This window comes from Arvicola amphibius, chromosome 4 (assembly GCF_903992535.2).
Source record: "Arvicola amphibius chromosome 4, mArvAmp1.2, whole genome shotgun sequence".
Classification (NCBI taxonomy): Eukaryota; Metazoa; Chordata; class Mammalia; order Rodentia; family Cricetidae; genus Arvicola; species Arvicola amphibius.
The window spans coordinates 3425582-3438591 of record NC_052050.1 but is presented as its reverse complement, the minus strand read 5'-3'; the positions used below and the strand labels follow the sequence as shown (position 1 = coordinate 3438591).

Genomic DNA, 13010 nt, shown 5'->3' with positions numbered 1-13010 from the left:
CAGTGTGGTGAGCAGAATTCTAACCTCATCAATGGAGCTAGAGTTGGCTCAGTTGACTTGCCTGTGAGCTTTGCAAGCCCGAGGACCAGAATTTGAACGCCCAGGTCCTGGGTTAAAAGCCAGCACTGTGCTACCTTAGTGACATGTCACTTGTCCGATCTTCTCCATGATCTGTGATGCCGCTAGGTCACACAGTTGGCTAGGTTTTTTTTAGTACCAGACATGATTCCCCTTTTGCTGAACAGACTTGTGTCTCCTAGAAAAGGCAGAGAAACTACATCCATGAGGTTGCCTCAACACAACAATTTATTGCTTAAATAAGACCTGAACAATCATGACACCCATAGACTAATATGGCCCCAATCCTAGACAAGTAACTACAGGCAACTACAGAATGCTGAGAATGGGGAAAACAGTCTCCCCCAGGAAGAATCCCTCCTGGTTGGTTATTCAATACCAAATAGCCAGTCCTGAAAACACATACGCACAAGTAACATTTGGAGGGACTGAACAGGCTGTGTTTATATAGTTAGGAATATATACATGCGTATGGAACAACAATTAAAGAAATAAAAATCATGAATTTGAGAGAGATCAAGTGAGGGTGGGAGGGAGGAAAGGAAGGGAAAAATGATGTAATTATATTTTAATTAAAAAATAAAAGAGTTGAGTATGGTGCATATACCTGTAAACCTAGCATTTGGAGGTGCTAGTTGGAGACTGCGGATCCAGGGACCTCCAGGGCCCGCTACCCTGGACTGTGTGGCCAAGTTCCAGGGCTCTTCGCTACCGTGTACTGACTGGGTGGTGTCTGGTAGATTGCTTCATCTGTCCGGGCTGCACCTCAGTTTACTGAGAAGAGAGCTTTGCGGCAAAGTCTAGATCACACAGATAGGAGTTTTGGGGCTCTCCAAAAACCGTGGGCTCAGAATCCAGGCGTCTTCGCCTTTCTCCCAGACCCCGCCCACCAGGGCCCGCCCCTCCGGGTATTTAACTCCGGTTCCACGCGCCCGCTTTGCAGAGCGCGGTCTGGCCGGAAGGAGCCGTCCACGGCGTTTCGCACTCTCCATTGGCTGAGAGTGGCGGCGGGGGCAGGCCCAGGCCTGCGATTGGCTGTTGGAGCAAGGTTGTCCCGAGGCCCCGGCGGCCGGCGGGCGCTAAACGCCATGGAAGAAGCCCCGTCTGTGCTGACCCGGGGGGCTTTGCAGAGGAGGGGCCCCAAGACCCCGGAGAAGCAGGCGCAGGACCAGTCGGGACGGAGGCCGGGGCGGCGAAGGCCGGGGCGGAGGTGCGCACGGCTGGGCTGAGCTCCGGGTCTGGGGCGGGGTGGCCATGCTGCTTGTCCCTGCACAGTGCGACACTGTCCACTTCCCGCGGTGGGCTCCCTTCATCCCTGCGTCCCTCTGTCCTTCCATCCACGGCCGCAGACTGGCCACCCGAGCAAGCTAGCAGCGTCCTTGTCCTGACCCTTGACAGACCCTGTCCCAGCCCACCGGATCCCGTCCCGGAAGCCTGGCGCCGTGACTACCGTACCTTTCTTTGGCCCTGTACACCAGGCGTTGCCATACATGGATGGCTTTCTGTTAGGCTGATATTTGAACTGAGACTTTAGGGAAGAGGAGGGCCGCGGTTGGTGGCTATCCACGTGGGAGGATCACAATGAGCAAAGGCACAAGGTTAGGAGTGGACAGACATGCCCCTCTGGACTGGGGATTTGTTCCTTTGGGGTTAGTAACATCCTGGTAAGTAGGATACTGGGGAGGGTATCAGCGCAGACTTGACTTGTCTCGTTCTGTTTTTAGACCCACAGCTGTGAGACAGCTTGGCCATTCAGACGATAGTGTGGGTGCTGGGTAGAAGGCCTCCCAATCCAGTCCTTTCCCTCTTTCTGGAGGAATTCTAAGGTGACAAAGGTGAACAGGGGCAGGCAGGATTGCTCTGAGTTCCTTTGGGCGCAGCTGAAGGGTAAAGAAATCAGCCAGGGAGCGGCATCTGGAAGAAAAGAGTCGGTAAATGAGATTTGAAAGGAGGTGGTTAACATGGCTCAATGACACAGGCCTGTGTTATCCAACTACTTGAGAGGGCGAGGCAGGAGGCTCACAAGTTTGAGGCCAACCTGGTTTAGCCAGGCTGTGTCTTCAAATAAGAATGGAAGGTCTTGAGATGGATTCATGGTAGAGCACTTGCCTAGGATGTGGGAAGTCCTGAGTTTGAGCCCTGGCACCACAGAAAAAAGAAGTTATCTCCATTCTATCTCCAGACACCTGCTGCTGTCTGGCTGTCTCTGTAGATCCAAGGGCTCCTCAGTTTAATTGCCGAAAGAGACCCTGGGTCCGTGATTGGTGACTGATCCTGTGGAGGGAGCTCAAGTCACTGCTGAAGGTCTCAGGCCCTGGGAGGTTTAGATGCCCCCCCCAAAAGGTTACTATGTATCTTCTCACTATTCTTTTTTTTAAGATTTATTTATTTATTATGCATACAATGTTCTGTTAACATATATACACCAGAAGAGGCACCAGATCTCATTACAAATGGTTGTGAGCCACCATGTGGTTGCTGGGAATTGAACTCAGGACCTCTGGAAGAGCAGCCAGCGCTCTTAACCTCTGAGCCATCTCTCCAGCCCTCTTATCACTATTCTTAAGATGATACTTTTAAAAACATTATAACAAACGAGTGACAATCGCTACTTCCTGAAGCCAAGGTACTCTTCTTCTTTGTCATTATCTTCATTGGTGGACAGCGGGAGCCCCGTGAGTGTTCCATGCCCCTGGGTGTGGACAGAAGACAAAGCCTGCTTCCAGCCTCTCAAGGCCTTCAGTTTTGTTAGTACTTGAAAACCCTATGTACCCCTGGGCGACAGAAGGCCTGTGGCCCTAAGAAGTACCTACTTGGGGTTCTCAGTGTGTGATTTGATTTGCCTGTTGGGCGGGGAAGGTGTTTCCTCAGGTGTGGACTGACATTGGTACCTGTCCAAGCAGAAGCAGGTGCTGGTAGCTAATAAGACGAGCCCTAGCTATCCAGTCTCTGGCTCCATGCATGCCTCTGGTGTAGGTTTTATAAACCATGTCCAGAGATATCTAACCATTTGCTTCTAACTGTTATTTACCCTTTAGGGGGGCTGAGAATACAGCTCAGTTGATAGCTCACTTAATGTGCTTAAAACGTAGTTCCGTCACCAACACAGCATAAACGGGGCATAGTGGAGCACCCCTAAGATCCCAATGCTTGAGAGGTGGAAGGAGAAAGATTAGAAATTCTGTGTTGTCCTTAACTATGCAGTCAGTTCCAGACTGGCCTGGACGACACAAGCCTTTGTATCAAAAACAAAAACAAGTTAATCTTTTAAAAACCCACCCTTTGCCTAGGATCAAAGAGGACCAAGAAGAGGAAACGATTTTTAGAGATGTGGTCAGTTTCAGCCCGGACCCTTTACCAGGTGAGGTGACCGAGGCTCCCACTGTGGTCATCGCGCGCCCCTCCCCACCACCCGGTCTGGTCAAAGCATCTGCATGAATTCTCTGATTGCCACCATTCCTTACTGTTTCCCTCCGTGGACCAGCTAGATATTATGACAAAGACACCACCAGACCTACCAGCTTTTACTTCTCATCCCTGGAGGACCTCCTGGCCTGGACCCCTGCCATGGAGGATGGATTCAACGTCGCCCTGGAGCCTCTAGAGCGTCGTCAGCCCCCACTGAGCAGCCCCAGGCCCCGGACCCTGCTGTGCCACGACATGATGGGCGGGTACCTGGAGGACAGGTGAGGTACCTGACATAGCACTGGTCTCATAGCTGGCCGTCCTAGCATGGGAAGATGGCGGCAGTTGGAGTTGGGAAAGGAGGTTGTAGATGGGCCCTCTGTACCTCAGGGAGAGAAACTCAGTCCTAGAGGTTAAACTTCACGTGGCAGAAGCAAGTTGGAGTTGGGTGAGCGCGTGTCTGTCTTAGCTACATAAACGGCTAGCTCCTCAGGCTGCCCCTGAAGAGGATCGCCACCCATATCTCCAGGCCTCCGGGCCCATCAGCCATGTCCTCATTTGGTGTGTGTGTCCGTTGCCCTTCCCCTAAGCTCTGTCCTCGTTCAGATATCTTGCCTCTGGCTTCCTGGGCTTTCTCTCTCTCAGCTATGCACAGGTTAACTAGGGTGACCCTTTAAACGTCTAGAGGACAGTCTCAGACAGGGTGATAGGAAGCTGAGTCAGAGCCAACGGCCCACTCTGGGGCATGGCCAGCCTACAGACACATGGAGACGCAGGCACTGCTGACCCTGTGCCTGGGGCGGAAGCCAGAGACAGGGCCCGTGCCCAGCCTTTCTGCTTCCTTCTCTTTCATCTGCTCACAGAGGCCAAAGTGCTGTCTGTGCTGATCCAGCGGCCCATGCCAGCTCCCTGCCCAGTGAGTGAGCCCTCCCCAAACACACGAGGATTGAGATTGGGTCTTGCTCTGTAGTTTAGTCTGGTAGAGAACTCATAATGTAGCCCAGCTGGCTTCCACCTCCAGTCCCTCTGCCTCAGGTGCCTCCATGCCTAGCCCCCTCCTCAGGGTTCTTTGTGTGTCTGTATGTGGAGGCTGGGGTACAACCTCAGCTATTGTTCCTCAGACGCTGTCCACCACCTTGTTTTTGAGACACACGTCCTCACTGGCCTGGAACTCATCAAGTAGACAAGGTTGGCCCATCTGGCACTCTCTGCCTTCCATCCCTGAGAGTACACGCACACTCTACCCTACCTGGATGGAAACTCCCTGCAAGGCAGGCCCTTTGCTGACTGGCTGTCACCCCAGCTCCTGCTCCTGGCTGCTCTAGACAGAAGAGCCTCGGGTAGTTCCCGCTCTCGCTCCTCCCACACAGGGTCTCACCCAGCAGGCTTCAGTCAGAGCCAATGAGCAGAACTGGAGCACGACACCTTGCCCAAGGCTGCTGTCTCCTACCCCGCCATCACTGTGTCCTAATTCTGTCCCCTGGGACCTGACTCTGTCCCATGTCTTCCAGGGTTCATTCAGGGTTCGAAGGTCCAGAACCCCTACTCATTCTACCACTGGCAGTACATTGACATCTTTGTGTACTTCAGCCATCACACGGTCACCATCCCCCTGTGTGCTGGACCAATGCTGCCCACCGGCACGGGGTCTGCGTGCTGGGTAAGAGCCAAGCGGCTGGTGTGCCTGTTGGGGTAATCCTGTGACATAGCTGTGTCCATGGGTCAGGACGGGTGTCTGTACATTTTCCCAGGGAGGACCAGATGGCATCTATTTTTAGCTGTGGCCTGTCGGTCATTGTGGCAGTGAGCAGAGGGGCCATTGCTGTGTTCCAGAAAAGCCCTGCTTACATACATGAGTAGTGGCTGCGTCTGGCCCGAGGTCATGGTTTGCCATCCACTGGTTCAGACCGGTGCCTCTCCAGCTTCGTCCTGCATCCCCTGTGACCACATCCCAGAGGACCACTGGTAGAATGTCTACATCCTCCTATAGTCCTGATGTCTAGGAAGCACACCCGGGCAAGCGTTAGGTCAGAGGAGAGCCATCCCTGCAGCTGTTTCTGTCTCTTGTCTCACAGGGACCTTTATCACAGAGTGGAAGGAGGGTGGCAAGCTCTGCGAATCCTTCCTGGCTGGGGATGAGCGCTCCTACCAGGCAGTGGCCGATCGGCTGGTCCAGATCGCTCAGTTTTTTCGTTTCGATGGTTGGCTCATCAATATCGAGAACTCCCTGAGTGTAAGAGCCGCAGCCATGTTCTGGCACTGCAGCTGTGTTCTGGCGCCTGCCCCTCCACCCCTTGCTTTGCAGACCCTTCTTGCTTGCTTCCCCTGCCCCGATTCCTTTGCTCTACCCTCACCCCTTTGCATGACCCTTCTTGCTCTGGACCCAGGCCCCAGCCCATGGCAGCAAGACCCACTTCTCGCATCCCAGCTAGGGCCACCAGTGCCATCTCTGACTGCTAGTCATGAGCTCCGTTGACTGTGGTCTACTTGCCTCCCTCCTCGGTGCTGCCACACGCTTTCTCCCCATCCCTGCTTTGGGCTTGTGTGTGTGGCTTTTCTGTGGTCCTGACCCCTGCTCTTGCTTTTATCTTTTCCTGAGTTCCAGGCTATTTTCTTTTCTGTCCTTCCTCCTCTGTGCCTGTGGGACAAGGGGCATTTCTGGCAGGGCTGGCTCTTATGGCCTCTCTTCTCTATTATACTGTGTTATTTCTCATGACAGACATGCCCAGTTTTCCGAGGGTCTGATCTCCCTTCCTCCCTTGCAGCCGGCTGCTGTGGGGAACACACCCCTGTTTCTCCAGTATCTGACCACGCAGCTCCATCAGCTGGTTCCCGGAGGTCTGGTGCTGTGGTATGACAGCGTGGTACAGAGCGGGCAGCTCAAGTGGCAGGATGAACTCAATGAACAGAACAGGTGAGCGCCAGGGGTGGCCATGTAGGAAGAGGAGCTGGACAGGTTACAGGACATCCTGTGTGGGCAGCTTTGGGTCGGAGGGAGCAGGTGTGGTCAGTATCCACAGGGCTGGACGCTGCAGAGTCTAGTCATGGGCAGCCCCAGTCCATGGGTTCTGTGTGGCCCTGAGCATCAGGGAGGCTGACAGCGGATGGGTGTCCTGTCCAGCTGTGCATGGCCTCAGCTGGTCCTTGCCACCTCCCAGGGTCTTCTTTGACTCCTGCGATGGCTTCTTCACCAACTATAACTGGCGGGGAGGACCACCTCCAGAGGATGGTGGCTCAGGCCGGGGAAGCGCCTTGTTGATGTGTATGTGGGCGTTGGATGTGTTTGCTCGGAGCAATGTGGTCGGAGGCCGTTTCGATACTGACAAGGTAGGTGGTGGCCTTTTACCGCACAGGGCTACTGTGTCTCAGGTCAGATGGGTTGAAGGACCTGTTCCCACTCTTCTTTCCTTTTTGCTTTCTTTTTTTCTTTCTTTCTTTCTTTCTTTCTTTCTTTCTTTCTTTCTTTCTTTTTTTTTTTTTTTTTTGAGACATGGTTTCCCTGTCTAGCTCCGACTGTCCTGGAACTTGCTCTATAGACCAGGCTGTCCTGGCTTGCTTTGTAGACCAGGCTGACCTCGAACTCACAGAGATCCGCCTGCCTCTGCCTCCCGAGTGCTGGGATTAAAAGCCTGCGCCACCTCTGCCCGACTCCATTTGCTTCCACTCTTGAATCATCCCCCAGACACCCATTTCCCTCCCCTCCTGGGCTACGTGCTTTGGAGAGCGTTGAGTGACTTCTCACGGCACTTAGACAGAGGGCGTGTGCAGGGGCTGTAGTGACAGAGGTGAAGCTATTGTGTTGGGGACCGGTGAGGTTTTCTGGCCAAGTCAGCTCAACAGGAGAGGTGAGCCGCAGGCCCCAGTTCCTGTCTGTCGGTCCAGAGGGAAGCTCTTAGATGAATCATTTTGACCCCAGGGCCTGGTTTTACTTCTCTTGTGATAAAATGCTCCGACTAGGTGCAGCAGGAGCCGCAGGGGCTGAATCTCAGGTTAGAGTTCCAGGCTACAGCCCATCAGTGTAGGGAAGTCTGGGTGGCTGGCACAGCACCATCCAGATCAGAGGGAAAAGAAGTCAGTGCTGGCTTATTCTCAGCTGCCTCTCTTCTCCCCTACCTCTCATTATTTTGGGGGAAGGGTCTTTCTGTGTAGCCCTGGATGTCCTGGAACCTGCTGTGTAGATCACACTCTCCTTGCCTTCCCCGTCTCTGCCTCCTGGGATTAGAGGTCACCCTGCCCAGGATTCTCCTCTTTTATATTGTTTAGCACTGCCTCCTATGGGCTAGGTCTTCCCTAGTCGATCGACAGGACCGCACACACTCAGACACGCCCACAGGCTAACCCAGAGCAGACACCACCCTTCTCTGAGACTCTTCCCAGGTTATTCTAGTTGTGCAAGGTGACAGTTAATACTAAGGAGCACACAGTGGCCCAGCCCAGTGACTGCTGATTCTCTACCTGCTGTGATTCTCAGAAGAGAAAAGAGAGGGGAGGGGAGAGTCCCAGTGAGCTCACTGCTCTGCCCTCCACGACAGCACCATGACTGAGTCTGCCATGTTTTCAGTTGCTTCTCCTTTAGCTGGCTTGTGGGACAACAGGGATGAAGCCCAAGACCCTCTGCTTGGAGTTCTGAGAGAGAACTTTCCCTAGCTGGCCTCCAGTTCTGCCCGGACTCTGGTCCCAGTGTGTGACATCTCCCTCGTTTCTGTCTCCCCAGTCACTGGAGCTGATCCGTAAGCACGGCTTCTCGGCGGCGCTGTTTGCTCCTGGCTGGGTGTATGAGTGTCTGGAGAAGAGTGAATTCCTTCAGAACCAGGACAAGTGAGTCCCCAAGAACTTTGCATGGGTCGTCAGGAGAGAGGGCATCTCTGCTGCTGTGGGTACCTGTGGTGGCTCAGGTCTAGCTGTATAATAATCCCTCCAATGGGGTGGGACTGGAGGGTCAGAACTAAGTGGACACCCTGGCAGCCCCCTGAGGGGATGGTAGAGACCATCTGGGCAGGAGGGAAAGGAAGGTGAGAACCACTTCCTGCCGGTGTCATCTGGCCTGCCCGACTCCCCAGCTCCACAGAGGGCTGCAGGGAGGTGGAGCACCCCCTCACCCCGACTCCCTGTGTCCCTGTCAGGTTCTGGAGACTGCTGGAGCGCTTCCTGCCCACACACAGTATCTGCTCCCTGCCCTTTGTCACCTCTTTCTGTCTGGGGCTGGGGCCTCGAAGAGTCTGCTATGGCAAGGTGCGGTCCGGTGCTGAGGACAGGGTGGGAAAATAGGCTTCTCTGTGTCTGGCTCTGGCTGGGGGATGGGCAGGAGAGAGCCAGCGGGTGTGAGCCTGTCCCTACCTCCATGTGTTGTTTGCCTCTGCAGAGGAGGCTCCTGCCCCTGCCCCTGCCCCTGCCCCATTTCTCACTCCATCTGTAGACCAGGCTGGCCTCGAACTCATAGAGATCTGCCCGTCTCTGCCTCCCAAGTGCTGGGATTAAAGGCGTGCGCCACCACCACCTGGCCCTTTTCTCACTTTTCCTCTTTCTTCAGGAGCAGGCAGTGGGGCCCTGGTACCACCCTAGTGCCCAGGAGACCCAGCCCCTCTTTGGCGAACATAAACTGGCTGGAGACAGTGGGGGCTGGGTGAAGACACACTGCTGCCTGGCTGACGCCTGGCATGGGGGCAGCTCTCTGCTGCTCCGGGGCCTGATCCCGCCTGAGGTTGACAACGTAGCCGTGAGGTGGGTGAGTGATGGCTGAGGCGTGTGGGTCTCCGCCATCTGCCCTCTGTGTCTGAGGCTAAATTAGGCAGAGGGTCTGCCGAAGCCAAGTAAGGAGGGGTTAGACCTCAGATCTTTTACGCTGTGCGTAAACACCTTGCACGACGCCTCTGCAGCCCTGCTTCAGTGTTGCATGGCTGTGTCGGTTGGGTGCAGTGCCATGCAGGAGTTTGAAACAGCCCACTGAGTGGCACTTCCCAACACGTGGCATGGTGCATGGGAGGAAATTAGAACCAGGGCCTTCCAGTCTGCATCAGAGTCTGGCTACAGGAAAGGCCAGGCCCTAGCCACGGCAGGGAGGCTGGTAGAGGGTCTGCGGTCCCCCTCCCACTTCTCACGAGGTTCTTTCCTCCAGGTTTGTTCTCCCTGCAGGTTCCACTGCCACCCAAGCTCTTCCTGTCAATGGTGTACAAGTTTGAAGGCTCGACAGATGTTCAGGTGGCTTTGGAGCTTACAACAGGGGATGCCAGCAGCTGCCACGTGGGTGGCATATCGGTGCTGAATGGTGAGAGGCTGGGTGACTTCATGGAAAGGAGATGGTGAAGGCCCTGGCTCGGGGTGGAACTGGTGTGGGTGGAGCTGCTGTGGGCAGGGATGGGTAGTTCCCACCTAGGGTGAAATCTGTGGTTTGTGGTCACAGAGATGTAAGAAAGGGGTCTCCTAGACCCCTCTCCTCCCACTGCCCCACCAGGGGTCTCCTAGACCTCCCTTCCCCAACTGCCCTACCAAGTAGACATCCTGCCCCTCTTGGGTTTTCCTGTGGGATTCTCCTTTCTGAAGCCCATGTCTTCTAGCAGATTCTGGCTCAAGGCACAGCCCCCGGCCCCTCCGGGTGCCCCCCACCAAACTGGCCAGGTGGGGCGGCCGTTGTGGCCAACAGCTCAGTGGAGGCTGGATTCAATGGTGAGTCCCTCTCCTGTCAGGTCCCCTTAAGGCTATGGGCACACATGGAGGGATTTAAGGAACAAGAGTTCCCCACTGAGAAACCCCCCAGAACAAGAGGGAAGGAGAGACCTTGGTTTGACCCTCGAGTTTTGGCAGCGGTGGGACACATTAGAATATTCCTCACAGGAACCTGCTGTAGTCCTGGGCCCATGACCTGGGGTACCCCTGGGATGCTTCCTGCTTCATGCTGTGGCTAGGGCCCTCCCCATAGCTGGCTTGAGTAGCCTGTGTGTTCTTTCAGCTGCTATGAGGTGAGCCTGCATGGGTGCCTGCTTCAGGACCTCTTGGTGAGCTTTTCACGGCCACCTGGCAGCCGGGAGGAGAAGGGCTTCATTTGCCGCCTTGGAGAGATCCAGGTGTGTATATGGGAGCTGGGCCTGTGGGGAGAAGGGGTAGATGGGGGGGCGTGTCTGGGCCCCGGGAGAGGAAGAGTGGGTGGATGGAGGCTCTAAGGAGTGCCTCCCTGGGCATCTCGCCAGCCAAACCTCTCTCCTATCAGGTGGTTGATGCCAACAGCCTGCTGGCCCCTCTGCCCCGGGTGCAGAAGGTCACCATCTCGCAGCTCCGCTGGCTTCCGCTGATCTCTGGATCCGAGGGCCGCCCTGCCCAGCTCCTTCTCAGCTGTACTCTTCAGTGGTCCTTCCACCTGCTCCAAGCCAGGTGCTTCCGGATTCACTGCCGGGAACAGACAGGAAGCAGCTCCACAACGGACGGGACTGAGAAGCCCATGTTCCTGGGCCTGGCTTTTGCCAACCAGTACCGTGTGGTGGACTTGGTAGTGGGGGCCGCTAGATTTGGGCAGGATGGTCGTGTGGAGTTCCTGGTAGAGCCTGTCCCCAAGGAGGGCTTCCAGGTGCCTCAGGCCGAGTGGGGCAGGGCGGCCCTGGTCTACTCGGCCCCTCAGTGAGCCCACCCCAAAGCACGGTACCCTTCTTGCCTCAAGACTCGAGGTTTCCTCGTGGCCAACCACCCAGGGCTGAGTGGACCACGGAGTATAGCTGGGTTCCCAGGCCTCACAGGTGAGTTACCTAGCACCCACATCCTTCTGTGGAATGCCCTCCATGGGATACAGGACTCAAGGGAGAAGAAGAGCATTTGAAGTTTCTTTCAGAAGGTTCAGTAAAGGCTATCACGCACAGTCTGAAAAGATGCTTCTGTTGAGAATGGCGGCCATTTATCCCTGCAGCTTTGACAATCAGAGACAAACCTCACTGGTGACAGTAAGGACCCTGAGAGGCCAGGATTTGTGATGCTCCCAGAAGACCGATGTAACACCCCTCAGGGTTGGCGTGGGAGTCGGGTGCTCACACAGTAGCTGGGATGGTGCCCCCTAGGACTAGGAGCTCCGTCTGGTGGGCATTGGCACCCACCCCCCTACAAGGTGGGCCAGTCATACATCAGACTACCTGTGTGGATGGTGGCTTTGGCAGCTGACTGTCCCCGTGAACCCCAACTCCCTTGCCTGTGCACAGGCTGTCTGCCATGGTGAAGGTGCAGAGGCATCAGGTGCCACTAGGCTTCTTCCCCCGTGTCTCCTAGAGATGGGTGAGCTTTGCTTCCCTCCAGGTGTGGCTACATCCTTAGCTGTACAGAGCCCTGTTGACACTGGGCTGCATGGAAACCACCCACTGTGTATCTGGGTCTTGTGCTTCATGCTAAGGCCACGATCTCTCTCATTCCTTCTGTGTTCATAAATGGGACCCTCTTTGACACAGCTCTGGGGTCTGACCTGTGGATGCCAGGGCAGCCTGTCGCCATCCCCCAGAGGTTGGATGGGTGGTGCTTCCTCAGAGTCCTGAGTGCCAGGCAAGGAGGGCAAGGGTGGCTCCTGCCTGTATGGGTTGATGCTTCCGCCCATCCTCCCTGATTTTGTGGGCACTCTGTCTCTCGTGAGTGGCACCTATAAGGACCTAGAACCATTCTGCCCTGTTTCTCCTGTGAGTCTACTGGCTCTCACAGGGACAGGGGCAGGACAGGGCCTCTGGTCAAGTCCAGGCTACTCCTGTACCCTGGCATGTGGCCACCAGCCTTGCAAGTGGGAGAGGAGCACCTTGCTTTCTCTGGTCTGTTGCGGGAACCTGCTCCCAGGACCCTGGCTTCCCCAGTCCCGGCCAGGGTACTATGCCTGGAGCGGAGAGTCCACAGGCGGCAGGCAGGGCAGGTGGTGGGTTCTGGGGCAGTGCAGCATTCCCGAATGCCCTGCTTCCCTCATGGTACCGAGGACACTTTTTAAAAGTGCTGGTTCCTTCAAATATTTTATGCAGAGAAGGAGGGAAAATTTATAGTGGCAATTATTTTCTTACAGTCTGGTGAGCAAGCAATTAGAAGTAAGGGGGCTTAGCAGAGCGTGGCGTAAGGCAAAGCCTCACAACCCCACTTCCCAGGAGCACGGTCCCCAGTCCCAGCAACACTGACTCCTGCGCAGGAAAATTAATCTGCCGGCATTTAAGCCCGGGCCCCTCTGGTGGATATAATCGCTTGGAAATAAATTATCCAATGTGAAAAATGAGAAGGCAAGTCTTGGTGTGATCTGGCTCTCGGCCCCAGCCCCGAAGCTTTTGGTTTGGATTCTGCGTCTCTCGTGGCAGATCTCAGCCCCTGCCTTAGCTGCCCCCACCTACTGTTCTTCTGCCACCTCTTTCCGAAGTCAGAGCTCAAGGCCGGGCTGCACATTCACCTTGGAATGAATGTGGGGCCGCCGTTGAGAGCATCCACACCATGATGGCTTCATACCCTATCCCTGGCTCTGTGACCTCTCACATTTAGTCAACACCACAGATGGGGAATGCCCACTATGCCCCTGCTTCCTTAGCTGCAACTGG

The 13010-nt window shown here is 55.3% G+C and overlaps 1 protein-coding gene across 1 annotated transcript; it reads left to right on the top strand.

The window, feature by feature from the left end:
• Positions 1–1038: 1038 nt before the first annotated feature.
• On the top strand, positions 1039–12697 carry Engase (endo-beta-N-acetylglucosaminidase). Its single transcript, XM_042055013.1, is given in 18 exon segments — positions 1039–1288; positions 3369–3439; positions 3563–3769; positions 4995–5087; positions 5090–5143; positions 5559–5716; positions 6249–6397; positions 6642–6690; positions 6692–6730; positions 6732–6758; positions 6760–6810; positions 8198–8301; positions 8607–8715; positions 9014–9205; positions 9601–9748; positions 10038–10146; positions 10430–10544; positions 10688–12697. Coding segments are annotated over 18 exon segments (2205 nt in total). The 5' UTR covers positions 1039–1166; the 3' UTR covers positions 11096–12697.
• The last annotated feature ends 313 nt before the right edge of the window (positions 12698–13010 follow it).